Source organism: Microchirus variegatus (assembly GCF_963457635.1).
Source record: "Microchirus variegatus genome assembly, chromosome: 18".
Classification (NCBI taxonomy): Eukaryota; Metazoa; Chordata; class Actinopteri; order Pleuronectiformes; family Soleidae; genus Microchirus; species Microchirus variegatus.
Window position 1 is genome coordinate 8,515,688 of NC_139819.1, and position 21,818 is coordinate 8,537,505.

At 41.4% G+C, this 21,818-nt stretch overlaps 1 protein-coding gene across 1 annotated transcript in view; it reads right to left on the bottom strand.

The window, feature by feature from the left end:
• The window catches only part of grid2 (glutamate receptor, ionotropic, delta 2), a gene marked incomplete at both ends in the record, with an annotated part of 423,554 nt that overhangs the window by 191,185 nt on the left and 210,551 nt on the right, over window positions 1-21,818 (bottom strand). Inside the window, 2 exons of the mRNA XM_083904505.1 lie at window positions 2,991-3,196; window positions 14,932-15,219. Of these exons, the coding sequence (XP_083760631.1) occupies window positions 2,991-3,196; window positions 14,932-15,219 (494 nt within the window). The remainder of the gene's footprint in view (window positions 1-2,990; window positions 3,197-14,931; window positions 15,220-21,818) is intronic.

Consider the following 21,818-nt stretch of genomic DNA (forward strand, 5'->3'; position numbering starts at 1 on the left):
TAATACTTGTGTTCATATGATCATATTAATCTGCTCATTATTTCATGCCATATCTGCCAAGAAGAGACAAGAAATAAAGTCAGTGCCTGGAACACTGATTAAGAGCTCATTGTGTTGTTGTTTTGATGAAATTAATATTATTTTTTTTCAAATAAAAAATATGACCGGACTCTTTAAAAGTAATGTCCTCTTTTAGTTTACTCTTCCTATTACTGCCAAAGTAACCATACTTTGTCATCATCATAGCAACATGTACATGTTGCTTGCATAATTAATAGATGAATACTATAATTAATTATGGTCTGTGTTACTAGTTTGTCTTTCTATGGTCACATGATGTTCTCGCAGACACACTAATGTCATAACAACAATTATAATATCCATGTGGTCTTCAATTAATGACAGCATTGGTCGATTATGAGCTGACTAAGTCCAGGAAAGCCAAGTAAAACGAAACTTAAGGGAAATGACATCAGCCACAGAGGCTACTGGGAGCTAACAGCAGTTAGCATTTGGAAAAAAGTGATAATTTGCAGGCTCTAGCAGGCACATTGCCGTCATATATAACATGAATCCACTGGACAGATAAATCCTCTGAGGCTGGAAGTTTGTGTAGAACTCTGTGCTGCACTGTGGAGCCAAGAATAGAACTTTTCACGGACTTCCGGTTTTCAGATACTGGTGCCCTCGTCAGCGCTCTTGCGTGTTTTACGGACAAAGCGGAGTTCCGCAAATTCCAGGAATTAAGCGCATTGTGACGTCCCAATGAGTCAACATTGCGTGTTTTTATCTCCTGTACTTGGACTGAGGAGGACCACAAAAACATGACTGTGTCATCTTTTTTCACACTAAGGCCACCAGAGTCCCAAATATAAATGAATAAAAAGTTGATTTTGCATAATAAGGGACCTTTAAATGAATGTTGTTGAAAATGTGTGCATGTGAAGTAAACCGGTGATCTGCACCTTGGGACTTTTGTGCTTGTCTTAATCTATTGACTATTTCCCTTGTCTTATTTATTCCTTGCTTTGTTTTCTTTCTTAAAGCGAACCATTTGTACACTGCCCATGCGACACACACACACACACACACACGGAGTATGGATAGTTGCAACAATTACAGAGACTGCAAACTGTTTCTGTCGTGCCGCCGCCTGTGGGTACATTTGTACTGTGTGAGGACATACGTGACAGAATAAGCTTATCACTTCAGGATCTGTAATGTTTAAATACAAAAACCTAGCATCCTCTTCTCACTCCCATAAATCTCTCATCGCCCCGTCTCACTCCCCCTCTGCCAGGTTTCATCATTTCAGAACAGCTCTTAGTTTGCATCTAACATCAGGGCCTAATGCATCGGGACGGAAGGTGCTCTCTGTGACAAACAACCTAACAAATAATGTTGATAGAGGAAACAAAAAAACAAGGTCCCACTATTCTCTCTCTACCAACCTGTGTGGCTCTCTCTGTCAAGTCCTTGTATCCATCTCTCCCTCCCTTAACCCTCTTCATGTTTTGTTTTTTTGCCAGGGAGCGAGAGACAAAGTGGTGTGTGATCATAAATCTTATCTCGCAGTCTTTAGCATCTCCCGACACTTCATCTCTGAAACCCCTTTTCCACTTGATGTCTCCCATCCATCCGTCCATTTTCTAGCCGTTTATCCTCCAACGTGAGGGGACGTCGCATGGGAGCTGAAGCAAATCCCGGGCTGACAAAGGGTGAAGGGCGGGGGGTACACTCACTTAACGATCATTTTAGACTGTGCACAATTAACCTAATCCCCAAACTGCATGTTTTTGGACTGTGGGTTAGAAGCCGGAGTATCCACATGCAGACTCCAATGCTCGAATTAATTAGTTAAAATTACTTATTTTTCAAAGTTTTTTGCCTGGTCTATTTTCTAGTATAGATCCGATCTAAAAAAAATTGAAGGAAAAAAATATATGAGGAAACCTACACCAAATATCAAAATTAAGAGTTGGAGGATAGTAAGAACAAAAAAGAATGTGCAGTCAATTCTTTCCATGATGCATTAAATTCATTTCTGACCTCACGTTGTGCTATAATGTGGAATAGATTATTATAATGCTTGCCAGCTTAATCGTTTAAGCTGCCAACAACTTTATCTTCAATGCCTATCAGATACACGGGTCCAAATTTGACCCTAGAATTAATATGGTAAGTAAATAAGTATTGGGAAGTAGATGTTTTGAATGTTCACTGCTACTGAGGTTTTGTTTTTTTTTGCTCTGTAGTGGTTTTAAAAAAAAAAAAAAATAAATAAAACTTTAGAACTGAACGGAGTCTCTTGTGTGATCCAGAAATGTGAAACCTTGAGAGAAAGTATTGTTGGAGTTCTCTGTCCAGCGCAGTAAAAACACACTCCAGAGTGTTTCGTGCTTTACTTTACAAAGCCGAGACACAAACATACACGTCACACAAAAACACACTCACAGACAAACGGTTACACCCCATCTATCACCCCCTCCCGGCTACGCCTCCGACCAAATTAGATTGTGACTGCTCTTTCCGAGGTCACTTTTAATTAAACTGAGATGAGGACATGACACATGGGATTAAGCCCGTCCTACCACTTCAAATTATGAATTCATAACTAATGCTAAAGTCTATTGCTGTCAGCCGTGACCTTCATGTCATTTACGTTTAAGAGCAAAAGGAATTTTCTCTAATTGTCTACTTCTGCGAGGATAAAGAGCACAGACGGGGTTAAAGCGCTGCGTACGCTATAAAATAAGCTGTAATTGCTCCCATCTGTGAATTGACCTCATTAGTGAGCGTACGGCTGTCCATTCAAAACACTGAAAAAGATCAGTGAATAATACACAATTGTCGCGCGAGATCGTCAGCATCGATGTGCCGCAAAACATCTCGACAGAAAGACCAGCGAGGGAAGGTGAGAATCACTGTTTACCGGCGTTTACCCTTTCCATTATTGACTGCAAAATGTTGGAGAAAGGACTTTTCCTTACCTCAGTGATGAAAGCCTTGGCAGTGGCCGGGCTCATGAACAGCACGGCTCTGCGCAGAGTGTCCCTGTATCGATGCAGCTCCTCCACGCGCATCGTTCTGAACAGACTCGTGATCATCATGTTGATGTTGGATTCCACCTTCTGGAGGGATACGTCCATTCCCTGCTGAGAGGTTCGGTCCAGGAAATCCTCAATACCACGGATATCTAAAGGAAAAAGAAGAAGAAGAAGGAGAGAGGATATATTAGTCTGAAATGATTACCCAAAAAAGACATTTCAAAGAGACAACTCATTCATACAGATAGAACTGCCAGACTTTACGCTATAATCGCTTTTGTGGCTGCCTTGTTATCTTCTCTTTATGAATGGGTTCAGTAAATATCTCATTCTGTGAGCTTTCACTGGAAAACGATCTGTTGCTATTGCTGCATTTGAACAACTTACATTATATCCTCTTTCTTTTTTTTTTTGTCGTTGGCACAGCTCAGAATTTTGTTGACGGCACATACAGTAACATCTGTCAGTTCCAAATGTTTTTCTTTCCAAAAAAAAAACTTGGAAGACAAAAGGCATTTTGTAATCATGCCCTCTCCGACACAGAAAACAGAAATAAAAGCAAAAAACAAATGTGTTGGTGACTCTTCAAATTTGGTAGGCATGTTGGAAATATTGATGTTGCCAGAAAAATATCAATCTTTTCGTCCCAGAACTGCTTTTTTGTTTTTTTCAGACCATTATGAAACATAAAACTGCCATCACTGCTTTGGAGATGACACAGCGGTTCCAGCAAGCTTAACCCTTTAACCCCTAAGCTTCAAAATGTCCCTGTGGACTTTTTGCCCAGTTTTCCAGAATAACTTTCAATATCTGGCAGTTATTCACCATTTACTGCATGATAAAATAGTGTTTTAACAACTTGAAATGAAGAAACACAAAGTTTTATTTAGAAAAAAAAAAAACACTGTAGTGCACATGAACACCAGATTGTGCGTGTAAAATTTTAAATTTGAACAGCATTTGTTTGAGTCTTTGTCTCAATGTCCAAAAACGCTAAGAAATGGAAACCGTGTGCATGCATTTTCTCAACTATTGTCCTCTCTGGTGACAAAGATGCTGATTTTGCCGACTTCCTTCAACAGTGCAAGTGAAATGACTGTAGTAACAGCTTTAAAGTGCAACTACTTAGTTGCACTTCTTATCTTCTGACCAATCAGTGGCCGGCAGTCTGACGACGCCACACATAGTATGTACTCAGAGTGCTTGGAACCTCGCCAGAGCAGGTAATAAAAAAAGTACCTGGTGCCAGGTACTATGCTCGTGGAAACGCAACGTGACCGCGCCAAGGCGAGTAGAGCCAATGGAAACACGCCATAAACCCCTGTGAATATCTGCATTCAGAGTTACTTGGTTGTATAATTAGATGTTGGTAGCTGTAGTTCCATTGCCTGGACTCTTCTATACTTAATGAGCTACACTGCAGGTCAAAGTAACCCCAATTAAGGCACTTTGGTTGAGACTGCTGCTAATGACTAAGACAATGATGATAATAATGTTGCTGTCTTGTCTGTGTACCTATGTTAAACAAAAAGAAGACGAAGACGAAACCTCACTAATTATGTATTTGACATGGTAAACAGATGACACTGCGTCATTTCCAGTGTCATGGCAAAGCAATTAAGCCGATTGATTAGACGTGTTATGGGCCAGAGGATTGAGGCAATGGTGCGACTGCATCAATGCCAAAAATCTCGAGGTTTAACAGCGTATTAAGAAGAGTGACACCGCGCAATGGCATTGAATGATTAAGAAATTAATTTAGAAAGGAGGTGAAAAACGCAAACCGGTTGCACACATACACACTTGACACCGACAGTAACACTATCAGACGGACTGTGACTAAAGAAGGTGAAGCAAGGGCATTATTGGGAGTAAATGTCACAAAAAAACTATTTTTCTCTTAATGAGATTAAGAGGACATACAAACAAAGGCAATGTGGTGAGGATGAACATTAAAGCAACCGTTTATTTCCTTCTACATACTGGCATATACTGGTTTTTATAGACCTGTGTTGGCTTGTTGTGTTAGCCCAACATTTGTGCTCATTTCTGTCATGGCTCATGGACCTACACTCATAATTTGACTGGTGAATGTGACGCCTTTGTCTACCAGTACTTGTGTGTGATAATGAGAATGGTAGATAAAAGACAAGATGCTCTCGAATGGTCAAACGCAGCTCTAATCTGTCCAGGAGCACAGAGGTCGTAACAAGCCGTTACCCGACTACAACATCTGCAGGATACCCCGATTCCTGCCATCGACAAAGAGGTGTGAAAGCACGGCCTGGAGAGGCAGACCCCTTCTCAGACAAAGAGATCTGAAAGGGATGTTCCTCAGGTATAAATGTTGAGGGCTCACTATGCTCTGGATCTCTCTCCAGCTACGGCCACTCGTTTGTAGATTGACCTTTTCTTTCCAAAGAAAATAAAACCTTGTCGGCCAGCAGAATTCTCTATTTCGATCTTCACCAGCAGCAGCAGCAGCAGCAGATAATTTCCACAAGGTTAATATAAAAGGTGACCCCCTGATTTATATGATAAGGGTTCCGTTTTTCATTACAGTACTGAAGTTAAAATTATATTTACTTTGCAATCATTAAGAAGAAGCACCAAAGCAAACACAGGCACAAAGATGTATGATTACACATGCCCACACACATATATAGACACTTTATACTCTCTGATGTATATACTTTATTGTGAAAAATGCTATCCGTGTAAATCAGCTGTATCAAAAAGATGTCAACATAGGCCTTTGCGAGTCTGTGAGTTTGCTTTACACAAAAATGAACAGCGCAAGAGTTCGCTGCACTTTAAGTATGAGCAATACGTGGTTGTTCAACTTGCTGAGAAACCTTTTCTCGTCCTACTCTGTTGAACTCTCACACCGCAATAAAAGCATGAAAAATAAACAAGCTATTCATTTCGGTTCTGTATCTTGAAGGTGATCACTACACAAGCGGAATCTGTTGCCTGTGGGTTCTCATCGCCCTGTCCTCTATGCCTGTTTTGAGTGCATTTTATGGCAGTGGCCCCTGACGCGGCCGTCTCTTTCAGGATCTTTAGTGATCCGATAAAATGCTCTCCCATTTTCGCTTGTCCCCAACTTTTTTGGTGTCCCAGGGCACAACAGCAAAGAGTCTGGTATGCTGTATTAAACTGGTCTGAACAAGTGAAGCTTCCTGCCAAAATGGTGTTGTTTTGGTTCCTAATGTTGCAGCTACCAGAGCTTGATTTTCTGTATTGCCGGCCTTTTTCTTACCTTGTACCTTTTAATCCACCCTTCAGTGTTTCTCTCTGCTTGCCTCAGTGACTGACTGGAGGGTCAGTCTGGCTTTATTTGCCATTATCAATCCTTTCTCTACCCCAGCTTATAGTACAGCTTGTGTGTCTAATGTGTTTACCTCGCTCCACTGTGTGAGCACTTTAAAAAAAAAAGTCCAAGTCCAACTGCCTCAGCCTATACAGCTCACTCAAACTGCTGTGAGGGAATTCTGAAGATCAGATCAAGCTGCAACCGGTATTGTAACCATAACAATCTGAAGTCCTGTTTTGAAGCCTCCAGACTCACAATTCAGGGAGGAAGCGGAGAGACTAAATCCATTTTTTATTAATGGACTATGGATCTGATCAAAATATGCAAATTAACCAGTGACATTTGGGACGAGGAATATTACATATCACTCCTATCAGAAGGTGTGAAAATGAAGTATAAAAATCATGAAAGGAAGATACAAATTTGTGGCAAAGTGCAATTCACTGATTTTCAAATGTGGACACTTAGGACACAATTATTCAGTGAATCCCCTCCATCAAAGTTCAGGTGAGTCTTGGCCCTCCTGTTGTTTAAATGACATGGCTTGAGCATGTTGTCCCCACTCCAGAGCCGATCATTGAATGTCAGCTGCTCTCCATCACGACGCTCCGGGACGCTGAAGTGGATAAAAATTTGGCTAAATTGCCACCGAGCTCACCCGGCTCTGCAACCATCTGTTTAAGAAACATTCCCCTGGGGAGACGGTGTTGGTCCATTAACACGATGATCACCCATCACCTCAACGGCTTCTTCCCCCTCAAGCACTGTCACCTAACTCCGCCATTTCTTTGAGTCTCTGATGCAAAGACACACTCAGTATCCCTGCAGTCCCAGGCCTCGTCATCCTCATTTAATATAGATGAGTGTAGTGCTGCTGCTGTTGCCGTGTTATTCCCCTTCAACTAAGTGGTTTTTGCAACATTTTTGTAAACATTAAGTCTCTATATGACCTGGAGTCACTTCTGGTTTTGTACACAGCATCAACTGAAACATATATTGTACTTTTTAAAGCTGTGGTTTCGATTTATTTCAACCTGTTTGAGCCATTAAACAAAAGATACTGTGTTTTCTTACCCTCCGACGGTTGTGTTGTATTGCAATGTTGTTACCGCTGCATTTCATAACAGAGAATTAATGTTAGTTGACACAACTGAGCTCCATCCAAATCCCCACTGGGGATGAGAGGACTGATTGCCTTCTTAGAATATCTTCTCTCACCTTGCAATATTGCTTTTCCCAATGTTATACAAAAAAATAGACATTTTGCAATGGAACAAAAAAAACAATCAGATGGAATAATTTCCATAATTCCTGATAAAACCATAGGGTAAGTTTTGATTGGAAAGGTCTAGTTGAGTACTTTCCCCATCCGTCAGGCTTTGCTTCTTTCCCCCTTATCCCATCTATCCTCCAAGTCCCTGGCTCAAAGTGAAAGCTAGAGTTAATGTAGTGTAGCAGCCAATAGAACACAGGGATCTCACCTGCATGTACCAGTTACTTCTCCCACTCCGACTTTCCATGCCCCCATCCTTCACACTCCCCTTGGCTATCCATCCGAAACCTTCCCCAGTTTTCTTTATGCAACATTAGGATAATCTCATTTGGAGAGTGCACTCGGTACGAGGTGTTATTTAGCTCGGAGTGGTATTCTTTGTGCCATGTGTAAGGTCTGCAAATTCCACACTGGAGACTTGTTTTCACACTCAGTCATACCAACTACTTGGTTACCATAACCAAGTAGTAGTTTTTTTCCTCTCAACAGTTACTGACATCCATTTGTCTGTTAAATTATTGTGTTTTTCACTGCATGAAAATAAGCCATAATACAAAAATCTAAAATGTTAGGGTGCTTCTTTTAGCTAAAAGCATTTATCATTTAATGTAATCTTGCAGCTCCTCTAAAGACCAAAATGTGATGTCTAGAACTGCCCATAACTCTAGTTTGTGTGTTACAAAAAGCACAAATATTTCTAGCATAGGTTATTTTTTGGGCAACTGTCCTCCTACCTCATGTTACCTCTACACTATTCTGCTGTTATTCCAACATCCTTATCTCTGCTTTGTCTTTTCCACTCTGTCTTTACCTCTGGCTATCCTTAACCCTGCTCCAGGCATTTTACTGTTGTATGGCTCAAAGGCCGTCAGTGGGTTTTTTGAAATATGGAGTGAGACTGAAAATGGAAACCATGCCTGCTCCTTGTAACTCTCGTCCTAAAGCATTGATAGCGTAGGTGAACTGTGTCTGGAAATGTTCAAGTGCTCCACTGGATCTGGACCTATGGGAAGTTTACCTCCACATAGGATAGAAAAATGCTCTAGGCCCTAAAGCATCAATATCCCTCTCACAGCTGCCTATTTTTTCTTTTTCTTTTAGATCATTTATTCCATTAGATCTGAGAGGCTCTCTCTGTCCACCTTTATTCTTATCCTTCACTTTCCTGTTACTGTTTTTTACCTCAAAGCCCCCAGGCTTTGGCTCTTTTAAGTCCCCATGGAGAGTTTAACAAACGCATTAAAAAAAAAAAAAATTGCTTGGCACTTTTTATGTGTGTAGCACTTTCCATCTTCCCTTTATGGCACAATAATGTGACCAGTAGCTTTGTATATTTACTACAATGTAGATTATTTTAGCATAGCATCTGTATGTACACTCTTGGAAATAAAAATGCTAAGTAAGCCATATAAGGTTCTTCAGCTTGTCCTCATAGGAGAACCCTTTTTGAAAAGGTTCCACCATAGTGTTTCCAAGAACCCTTATAAAACCCTTTATTCAGAAAAGGTGTTTAAAAGGGTTCTCTGGATCAAAATGGTTGGAACCATTAGTGTTACCAAGAACCCTTGGAAAAACCCTTTCCTGAAGAAAATGTTTTTCAGAAGCAAATTGTTCCAGGTAGAAACTCAGCCCTTATAGAAGAACACTTTTGGAACCCTTATTTCTAAGAGTGTAGCAGGTTGGAACATTTGCCGGCTGATGACTTTCATTTTTTTCATCATTCATTTCACCACAATGTTGAATTGAGTGCAAATAAATGTATCCTACTTTCATGCAGAACACCAGGGGACTGCCGAAGCCAGATTTTTTAGCAGAGCTTGGTGAAGCGTGGCTCAACATTCTGAGTGGGAGACTCCGGACAGAGAAAAAGAAGAAAATTACAGCGACCAGAATAGCAAGCTCAAGCAGAATTCCTGGGCATTGATTAAATTGATGTTGATTGTTGCCACCGTGACAATTCGGCGTCCTAGAGGGACTGAATTGTCAGTTTAAATGTATTGGCTGAATTCGTGTTTGCTTGCCACCACCTCCTCAGTCTCAAAAAGAGGAAAAATAGAGCTGTGGCTTTCTGTCTGCTGAGCTACGATATCCAGGGAAACACAGGAACAAAGTCGCAGACAGTATCTCTGCACCAGCGTGAAACCCTACTTTGTTTTCTCCATAATGAAGTCGTGTCTGCAAAGCAAACATACATTCATATTCCCAGAGTTTTGTGTTTATTTGAAAGTCTTTATACATTCCATACTTTATACATTACAATCTCTCTGCCTTTGTTTTTCTGTTATATATCCACAGTCCCAATTTACGATACATGGTGTTTGGTTCATAACTGTTTGCCTCCATTTCTCTAAATCTGCTTTTATCACCTTCTTTCCTGTCGACACAGCTTTTCAATCCTTTTCACCTCTTCTTCCTCCCACAGTCTTCCCCCATGATGCAGCTCCACAACCGTTAAAAATACATCCGTCTGTCCATCCACTCACTGATCTCTCATCATCCCTTGTTCTCTCGCCTTTGTCTCTACAAACAACTTTGCCATAGTCCGTTTTTCGTCATGCTCTCTCCACTCGGCCTTTTTTTCATCCTCTCACTGAATTGTGTCCCTGAACTGCAGCTACAGTTCAAATGTAGCAGCCCATCACTAACCCGTTAGGTCTAAACATCCAGGGGAAGCTGATGCATTTGCAGAGGTTTGACTCATTCATCCTCCTTACTTTGTCCCTCTTCACGCTGCCAACACAAGTCATCTGTGCTGTGTGCGTCACGAGTTCTCCAAGTCATGTCCTCCCACAAGGGACTGTGTCATAATAATAATCTCTCTCCCTAGAAACTAAAAAGGAAAGTATCAGAAAAATGTATAATAATGGGAAAAATAATGCGAGCAACAACACTTAAATACTAAATGTGGTCTGTGACTAAACAAAAAGCATAAAGGTTATATGCTTTTATTACAGAGGAAACCATTGTGAATTTTCTAACCCATTTCACTCAGTTTCATAGTATTTCAAATAAAAATGTTCTCAGTAGTTTCTACCTCAAGCTCCTGTTTTATACCTTCCTGTTCCTAGTTTCCTATTCATGTGTTGCTTTAAGAAACTCAAAATTGACACCCAGATGTAACCAACTGCACTATGAATCCTCGCATAGAGCTGTACTCTGTGCTGTATTTAGGGTCTATTAGTTCATCATATTCCTAACCCTATCTCTATTTTTCACAGTATCCTATGACACATATACAGTATATATTGAAAGGATGTTCCTGGTTTGAATTGTGGCCTTTCTATGAGTAGCTTGCATGTTTACCCTGTGTTTACATTGTTTTCTCCAGATATTTTGGCTTCCTCCTACAGTCCAAATACATCCAGAATGGAGTTAGATTGATTGGAGACTCTACATTGACGACAGGTGTGAATGTAGATTGTTGTCTCTGTATGTCTGTTGGCTCTATGATGGACTGGCAACCTCCCCTCTCACCCCACGTCATCAAGCGAATGATAGGCAATGGAAAATGAACGGATGGATGAAAAACTTTTGACTTTGACTTTTTTCCCCCAACTGTGTTTTTTCCCCCAAAAAAAAAATCTTCTCGCTCGCACATGAACTAATTAAGAGGAGGTTTAAAAATAAGTGAAGGGCTTATTTTAAAGCATGATTCATCTGGCAGCTCTACGCAATCGTTTCGCACTGATCGCACCCACCCAACATTTGAAGCATGTGGCACAGAGCCAAGACACTGCAGCATTTATGGTCTGCATTATGACATACTTAGATTGACATGCGTGGCATACCCTTTTCAAGGTAGACTCAGATTTACCAAACTGATTTGATATTTATCTTTCAGTAAACATTCTGTGTATACCTATGGACTGGGAATGGAAAATCCACTTTAACCACCATATTTGCTACAGTTGCTACGGTATATTGCATCAAGATAAACTTAACTGACTTGTATTTCAAATCCCTGATCTGAAGACACACAGGTGTTCGTGCAGCAATGCCTTCTTGTACAACATCCTGCCATTATGTGTACAACTTTGACTTATAATGCTATGTTCACCTCTAATAACATTTAAACCCTCTTTATCGTTTTCATTCGCTTTCACATAATGTTAAGAAATACATCTCTGTCCAAAATATTAGCACTCACACAATAAAAAAAAGAGTGTCATCCTACAAAGCTCCACACTTCTGAACAGGATCTTTACTCCAGCTATAACATTTTACATTGTGTCTTAGGCCGTCATCTTTGTCATTGGCTAAAAGCAAAACAAAACAAATCATGTTAATGCCAAGAGAGGTTATTACCGCTAAGTGGTACTTCGAACATTTGCTCAACAACAGCATCATGTCAATCATTCTTTTTTAATATAATATTTGTTTTGTTTTTACTCCCACTTTCCAAGATCTAGCAGTATCTGGTATGACCACCATTGGCCATCATATGAGGTGATGGCAGTGGATGAATGGCAGAACAATGCTCATGCAAAATATCAGCAATTTCTGCCCACACCAGAACCCCTCTGCCTGCTATGAATCCAGGACTCATCTCGAGAACACTTCGAGTGGAGTGTTGCACTCCAGCGAAGGTGAATATCCGCACACTCAAGACGGTAACAGATTATAAATAATGTGTGAAACAAATTTGAGAGAAATAAAATAGCATTTTGTTTGCATACAGGAGGTCTTACATCTTTCGCAACCAAAACCAAAAGTGTTGCGTTTATATTTGTGTTGAGTCTAAATCAGGTTCAAGACAACAAACCAAACCAATATGCATTTTCCAGTCCACTCTTTTTTTTGGGGGGTGAAAAGGACTCTTCCGAAAAGTATGAATGGAAAATGAAACCTGAAAAGTATGGCACATAGGGCCATGGAGAGAGATATATGATCAGAGAGAGAGTAAGGTAACAGAGAGAAAGCATGTGTTCTCAGTGTCTGGGACGCACCAGTAGAGCTGAAAATAGGGATTGGAACAGTTGCACCATGGCTTAATTTGAGAGGACACACTCGGCTGTCTGTTCTCTGAAGAACTCTCCTTGTACAGAGTTGACGTCTTTTGGGAACGTTGCTATCATCTTAAAAGGCATTCTCTCTCTCTCTCTCTCTCTCTCTCTCTCTCTCTCTCTCTCTCTCTCTCTCTCTCTCTCTCTCTCTCTCTCTCTCTCTCTCTCTCTCTCTCTCTCTCTCTCTCTCTCTCTCTCTCTCTCTCTCTCTCTCTCTTCCTCTTTTACACACTAGCATCCCCCCCTTCTCTCCTTGAACAGGGGTGAGGCCATTAGGGAACAATAGTGATATCTTTAAAGAGCCTTCTGTGGCTGAGAGAACAGCTTTGCCAAAAGAATCCATGTGCGGAATCAGTGGTCACAGAGGGGATAGAGGGATTTTTGTGGAGTAAGAGCATGTATGTATGTGTGTGTGTGTGTGTGTGTGTGTCCCCGCAGTATGTGCGTGTGGGGTGTAATGTGAGAGGAGAGTGCCCTACACTTAAGGATAAAGTCTGAATTCATGCCAGAGTGAGTGGAGATTGTCGATCCGAGGGAAACCCTGTCGTCTTAAACTTTCAGTCTCAGTTCTGGTTAGGTTAAAGTTAACATAAAGAAACCATAACCAGAACGGTTAAATAATTGAATTCACTTGTTGATAGCTGTAATGCAACCTTTAAGTTTAAGTTTGTTTAAGACTACTTTGTTGCACTGGCCATAAAATGTAATTCAACACATCTGAGCCTAAATGTAGAGTACTTTTTGTGTAATAGACTATGGACTACGTTTTTTGGCCCATTTTAACTCTGATCTGCCAGTTATTGTGCAGACCAAATGAAAATCATCCCTCCAAATGTTGCTCAGCATTGATTTAATTATAGTATTTACTGCACTGACGTGTGCTGTGTGGGGACTAGCACTTCCAGAAGGGCCACATTAGCCAGTGTTCAATATTCATCCAATATAAACGGCATGGTATAGAGCTCACTACTTAGTGCGTTCCTGTGACATATTCAATACAGTGATAAAAAGCCATAATGCCTTGGAAGATTGAGCCTGAGCCTGCAGGATGCATCTGGAAACAACCCCACTGCAGAGATCTCCTCTGGAGATCAATGCGTACAACACATTCATTGTGTTAATTGACCACAATGAGTGAAATGGAATGCCATTACAGTGATATGAGGTAATTCAACACTGAATTACCCAAGGCAGAAAACTATTACACTGCTGTCTATATGCTTAAACTCTTGGATGAGTTATATTTCCGTGCACCCAGAATTCATTTCTAGTTCACCTGTTTTGTCATCTCACACTGGGGTGTACGCCAAAAATACAACATGCCTTTAAAGTTTCAGCTCATTACTGGCAGTGCACTGGCATTGTTCTCTTCTAAATGAGATTTACTAAAAGTGTACCAGTGTAACTTTAGAAGCATGCTATGGCAGCATGTCAATGAATGAATGTGAAGAATAGACCAAACCTTAAGTATGTGATAAAAAGTATAAATTAATTTTAAATCAATTGTTGCCTAATTTTTGGTACTCAAATGTCCATTTCATCATCATTCATGTGATACTAAGAGTGCTTTCACACCTACAGCATTTGGTGCGCACCAAACGTGTTTGGTCCCTTTCGGTATCCACTTTTATGCACAAGCCTTTTACTCTGAAGGGTCTGAATTATTGTAGTCAGTGCTCCTGTTGAGATTTAAATAATTTTTTTTTACAGAAAGAGTACAGTACCAAGAACAGGTACCATTTGGTACTGGTACCAAATTCAAGGTGAGCTGCACCAAAAGGGACCTGATTGGAACCAAATTCAAATGTGAAAGGTGCCCAACCCTACACAAGGTATAGTGATTTTCATGATGTTGCAGATGGAAGACAGAATAGTAATGGACACAAAAAAACACATAAAAATACATGTTCATGTTCAAGAGCACGAGAGCCTGAAGAATCAGGGTTGCACAAAATAAGAAGGACAGTATTTTTCCTCATGTAATATTCGAGTTAATGGACTGGAAAGAGGAGACGGAGTGAGACGCACTGAGGAAAGGTAAAAATCACACTCACACATGCACAGGCAGATTGATGTGCCGCCTGCATAAAGATGTTTAAAGATGCATATGCATGTGTGCGCCTGTTTGCCTGCATATGAATGAGTATGCATGTCCATGTCTGACTGTGCGGTGCATGTTTATTCTCCGCGAAAGCGAGAGTGAGAAAGAACAAGGTTTCTGGATTAACGATCAATAGCGGTCCTACCGTGTCCACGACACATGAATTCCACATTTTTAATGTATTTCCTTACCGAAATCTGAATCATAGAAGAGGACAAACTTCTGCCAGCTGTACTCAGACACCACTTGCATGATGACCTCATTGAGATAGACGGGTGGGCGGACCATTAGGGTGTAGTCATCTGTTCCGGTGATGCGACTGGTGGGCGGGCAGGCGGAGCGGGCCGTTCCCGCTGGGGAGCGCTGGATAAAGAGGTGGGGGATGTGCATGGCGTCGGCCAGAGTCTGAAGGCTGCCCGCCGACATGCAGCCGATTGAACTGACCAGGGCCAGGATGCCGCGGTTCATCAGCTCACACGCTGGATAGAGGAGAGGAGCAGGAAGGAAAGGGAATAAGAAAAACAGAGGGATACATTTTATTGTTATGACTGATTTATGTCAAGAAGTTCCAATTGAAAGCAACACCATATTTGAATCCATGTAGTTAAACGTGCAAGCAGGGTAAATGATTCTTATTCCAGAGGTCACCACATTATAGCACCAGCTAATATCATTAGTTTGTTTTCTTGCTTATTTTAAGAAGCTGTTACACACTATATACAGAACTGCACTGGCCAATAGAGATAGAGAAGAAATATGGCATAGTGGGAACATTGTGTACCAAAACACTGTTAGCACAAAAGGAGCCATACTTTGTCCCTTGGATTGACACAACATAAATGACAGCATTTCTTTAACACTGCATTTCATTCATTCTTTCTATTCACATCACATTTCAGTCGGAAGCAAAAATAACTGACGTTTTCCGCTTTCATTTCATTTGAGATTTCCATCAAAGTCCGTTTCCAATTCACCATGACAGAAGTGATTATCTTCTGACTGCAAATACTATCTAGCGATATGATCGAAGTTGAGTCAACTCTGACCACCAGGCCACCTCCAGAACAATAACTCATTATAAAGCAGCATGGAAGGTTTTTCTAGTAGACATGCATAAAAACACACTCAACGTTGCAGTATAAATACAGGTTGTAAAATATCCCCTGATTGCCAACAAGTATATCCATAATTCCCTACTTTTCTACTTTATCATGCTCTGTTACCTCCATGCTGCTTAGCTTTCAGACACTATCTGTGCTAATCTCACCCCTTTTTCCTCTTTTCCACCTCTCATCCTTCAGGCCTGCAGTGGTGTCAAAAACACCTCTACCTTCTGCCCTCTCCACCGTTGCCCTGTTATCTCCCTTCTCGTCCAAAAACAACCCCCCCGAATGCTCATCTTTCAGCGGCAATCATTTCAGAGCCACTTTCTTGCAGTGATGTTCATTTTCGTTGCCTAACAGCACCACAGAATGCTGTGCACTGCCCTCACTTTAGATCCATTTACTTCCCCACCACCAATATAACATCCCCTCATCAGCACTTTTCCCATTCCACCCACAACCATCTTTAGTCACCAGACGTCTTCTCCCTCATCTCTTGTTTACCCTCATGGCAACGCAAACATCCATCTGTACTCTATCTTTCCCTTACTCCAGATAGTTTTTTTTTTTTTATTTTAACCTCTCTCTTTATCGTGCAGCCCATTTAAAGTAACACAGTATAGGATTTGCTATCAGGGTCCCCCTACAGTTGGGAACCGGTATTGTCCGTTGCTCACAATCATGTCGACTACGGGTATAATATTCTATTTCTTTGGGGGGAAAAAAATATGATACGCTATGTTGTTGTTGAAGATGGAGCTGCCGGACAGGAAGAAAAGCAGAACGCCCACAGAGACGGATGTTGTGAAGTTGCATTAATCACTGACACTAGGTGTTTATTTCCCTTCTAGCACAGAAAAACCCTGTTACGCCTTTGTGTCTTTAAAGACACAAACACAGAACAAAGCAAAGTCTAATGCTAATGCACACATAGCACGCCTGGTGTGTGTGTAAAATACAGTCTATATGGTGTCATTTTCTTCTGTTTTTCGCTATAGCTAAAGGGTTATTTCAGGCTATACTAAAGCAGCTTCATCCTCACAGCTCTTTGTTGAAGTCCACATTGGAGGAATTAATTAAAGTGCAATAATATATGATTAAACCCTTTCCCGGTGTCAGCACACAGCTTAGCTATGGTTATTATTCTTAAACCAATGAGCCCAGGGGCCTGTTGCATTAAACTAGGGTCAGGGATTAAGCCGGGATATGCCAGTTATCCTGGCCGAACTTAGAACTCGAATTAGTTGCGCAAAGTTACCACGGTGATTCGTTCCGTTTCCAACAAGATCGTGCTACATGTATTGCAGATTTCACGAAACGGCTGCAACAGGAAAACTCATGTTGTGTTGCCACTTTGCCTCATTGCGTCTGGTCACTGGACTGCACACGGATCCAAATCAAACGTCCCCCAGAGAAGCATGAAGGAGATTTTCCACGGCAGAGTGAACATCGTTTTTGTAATCAAACTAACTCTTTAAATTGCAAACATGATATGATTTCCATGGAACAGTGGTAAGTAAGTGAGGAGCTGATTTGCAAAAACAAATAAGAACTAATGAAATTCCGATGTAGTCAAAGGCACCAAGCCCAGTTTACAGTATAAATGAGTATAAAACAGTATAAAAACAGTTATTTTTGCTCAAATGAGCTCCGTGAGTATTTATATTGGGCTACTTATGTATTCAGTCGGTTTCTCTGATCTTAGTTAAAGTGGCTGTACCGCCTTTTTTTACATATCAAGTGTTTCACCTCTTCATACGTTCCAATTATAAGATGTTGCTCTTCTCCGTTTCTGCATCAGTAAATCTGTGACTGACCTCAGGGTCTACTTCAAAGAGCACTGAATGGACATTTACCAGGATGAGTTACACTTACCTTGACCCAGTCACATCGTCTCATCCTGGTTTTTTACGTACAACGGACTTAAGCCAGGATGAATTTAGTATCATAGATTAAGGCCTTCTTTCTCTGATAACCTGGATTTTTTTAATCCTACCTTTGTACAACAGCTCCCAGGTTTCATCTTCTGTCTACCAACATCATTTAAGCACGTGTGGGTGTTAAAATACACACCTGCAGAGTTATTCATGCATAATATTCAGTGTGAATGCACGCTTGTGAGCCTGAATTTCTCTGAACATTTTTTAATCTGAATAATCCAGCCATGTATCATACCAAACTACAAGTTCCAGATTGCATGGTCTTGTCTAGCTTTCGCACATTGGCTTATTAGCATCATCGGGACTTTGACTAATGCAAGGGCTCTGCTAATACTTTACTTATTCAGGCACTTTGGAGAATTAGGGCCCTCATCCTCTCTACATCACACACACACACACACACACTCTGGTGTCTGCAGTGGATTTCCAAGGACTAAACTCATTAATACCCGGCTAATGACTATAAAAGGGGCCTGTTGTGTTAACCCTGTCCAATTTTACATTACACTGAAACAGGCAACGATGGAAGAACAGTACATTTTTCTGTGAGTATGAAAGGTTTAAATGGATAATTCTTCAGTCATGTCTCAGTGACTCCGTATGAGCTGAATGTAAATTTGCTCCGGACAACGACTGAGCTTTGATTTCAGAGCGAGACGTGCAAAGGAGTGCAACCAAATACAAAATATAGGCCTGTGGAATCCTGCGCCGATCATCCTGAACCATAACCACCCACTACACCACACTACACTACATTACACTACACACACCATCATCATCATCATGGCCAGCCCACTCACAAGAACACGCAGAGCCCTTCTGCACACGAGCCGGAAACGTGACGCATGATAAATCATCCCGGGATCAATCTCAGTAAAGCAGCTAAGACCTGTCAGGCAGTCATGCAGAGTTGTTTATTTGAGTGATGTACATGTCAGTCTTAAACGGAGTCATGTGCACATCCAAGAGTTCACGCCGTCAGCCGCGGGGTGGGATTATACTGGTGGGATTCAGCTAATTCATCACTGTGTACATGCATTTATTCATACGGCACCTGCGCGCCATACATGTCTTCATCAGACTTTATTCATGATTTATGTTCTCACAATTTTGAAAGCTGGATCCAGGGGACAAATCAGAACAAAAAGATCCTCAGGGAATCAAATGTTTTTTTTTGACAACTACTCACAGTTTTCCATCAATTTAAAATACGTTGGAACACTGAATTGCAAAAGTCTTTTTCCCCCCATGTACCCTACATATTTTTGATGCATGTCCTGAATGTCAGTGAGTACTTAAATTGCCCGCGAATGTTATGGAGCTCTCTCTCTCTCTGCAGGTTCTCGACGCGTTAGAATAAATGGACTGTGAGACGTTAACCTGCACCCAGGTGTAACCGATTCTTCTTTCTGTCGGGGCTCTCTCCTCACCGCCAAAATCCACACCATCTCTCCCCGCACGCGCTTTTGATCGCTTTGATACAGAGTTGTCCAGTTCCTACGGCCCAGTGACCGAGGACGGAACACAAGAGGTAAAAGAGAGAGAGAGGTTTGGGAAGCCAGGAAATCGATATTTGAAGTAAACCAAAGAGTGTTCTGTACGTGTGTAGCCATATATAACATCTCCTGTGTGCGATAGAATCAAAACACTTTTACACCACCTGAGTAAAACATGAGATGGTATGTGTTCCCGATTCGGTACATTCACCCTGAATAATCAACTTTATTTGCAATTTTTTCCCTACAATTTTAATACAACCACACTACAATATACAATAATCTGACAGTTTTGATCGGATCAGCTAAATCAAGGTATTATGAATACCTTCTTTAAAACAGCTAAAGGTGCGTCCTCATATAATGAACTGCAATGTCTAACAGCTACACTGGCAACTGAGTTTGTTTTTTTTAAATCGACAGACATAGTGTGTTACAGGATGCAATTAATGAATGAAAAGGCTATCTTTTGGCTGTAAAATGAGCACGTAATCATCATCAAGTGTTTGGCTTCATCAGAGATTCACTGACAGAGAGAGACAGAGAGAGAGCCAGCCGGCCAGCATCCACACCACTATCATAGCAGAGAGTGTATCTCCATATCTAGAGTGTGTGTCTGTGCATATGACCTACTTGTATACGTGTGTGCTGTTTGTTTTGTTCGCGGCTCCAAACTACTCCCATGATTTGTGCCAGACATGCACAGAGATGCTTACTCACACAGCTGGCAGGCTGGAAATGTGCTCTTCACTTTATACAGTATGGGCGTGTGTGTGCGAGTGGTATACTCTCCTGAGGGAAGTACATAGCTCATGAATTAATGTGGTCAGGGGGAAAGATAACATGCCCCTTTTCTTTTCTTTTTTTGACTTTGTCTCCGCAGAGATGTATCACTCTCCATTCTCTGACTGACGGCGCTTCCTGTCGTTAAAAGAAGAACCAGACCGACGATTTCTCAAAAACACAATCTGTACTTATTCCCGCCCCCCAGTATGCCTTCCCGCTCACACCCAGTTTCCATTACGATTTAATGGACGCCCTCTGGTCCCTTCATCTTGTCACATTTAACATCCATTCCTTGCTGGCTTGAGTCTTTGTGCCCTGGAGTTGTATACATCCTCTCTCTCTCTCTCTCTCTCTCTCTCGCTTGCTTCCTCTTTTTTTTCGTATTCTCTGTAACTCCATCTGTGCCTCCTCTCCTTATTACCTTCAACTGCCCCTCAATTCAGTGCCCTTTACCACTATATTTATCCAGTTACTGCACTCACTGTTATCACACTCACCAGATGAATGCCCCCCTCTCCCCTTTTTTTCAATCTCTCTCGACCTCAGTCTATATTTCCTCTCTTGATTTAAAAATCCACTCCCCACTATCCCTCCACTTCCTCTCTCTACTTTTAATAACCCTTTCTTTTACCCAACTCATACCTTGTCCTCTTTTGTTCCCCCCCGTCTCTCCCTTGGAAACCCATTCTGACTCAACTTGATTCCAGTTATAATTCAGATCTTATACATTCTTTCATACTTCAAATCAGGTGTTTCCATCCATCCATCATCTACCGCTTTATCCTTCACCGGAGGGTCGCAGGGGGGGTGCTGTGCCTATCTCAGCTGACATTGGGCGATAGGCGGGGTCACACCCTGGACAGTTCGCCAGTCCATTGCAGGGCTACATATAGAGACAAACAACCATTCACTCACACTCTCACACCTACGGTCAATTTAGAGCGACCGATTCACCTAATCCCCAAATCAGGTCTTTGTTTAAAGGGGAAGTAAGTAGTTTATAGTGACATCTAGAGGAGAGGCTGAAATTTACAACAAAGAACTGCTGCTCTGCTCACCCCCTCCCTTCCCTGAGCGATACGGTATCCGCAGCTGTTCAAATGTCGTCCTCGTTGTCTTTCTCCGTGTCAGCAGATGAGGTTCGTGAGGTGAGGGAGAGGGCGGAGCTACCGCGGCCGTAGCAGACGAAGCGGAGAGAGAGGAGGCGGGACTTCCGCTACAAGTAAAGAGACGCTTGATTTGTTCTCTCGCGTTTGTCCTTACAGGCTCCGGCAGAAACATGGCGTCTCGCTGCTAACAGTGGCTATGCGACCGCGGCCCGCAACCATGTTATTTTACATGACTTTTTGAAACACTACGGAAATGAAACAAAGAATATTATACAGCGACTAAACAATGCAGGAGCACATAATATGTATACAAAAGTGGATTTTGGGTAATATTAACCCTTAGATACTACATATTGTCCCTTTAAGTAAATTAAATCCACCCTGTGTTATTCTGACTTTCATTCTTCTCCCACTGTAAAACGCTACGTCTGGTTCGTCCATTCGCTGTATTTCACTGCACTTCCATTTACTGTAAGGCTCTGCAATCCAAACAACGTTTATGTAAAGGCGGTTAACAAATAATTAACAAACTTAATGATAGGTTCCTCCAAGAGTTAGCTGTAGGGACAATGACTTGCTTGCTTCATTTATGGCATTGCTGCTTTTGTGTTAGTGTATGGGCTGTTTTCTATGTGAGGGAAGAG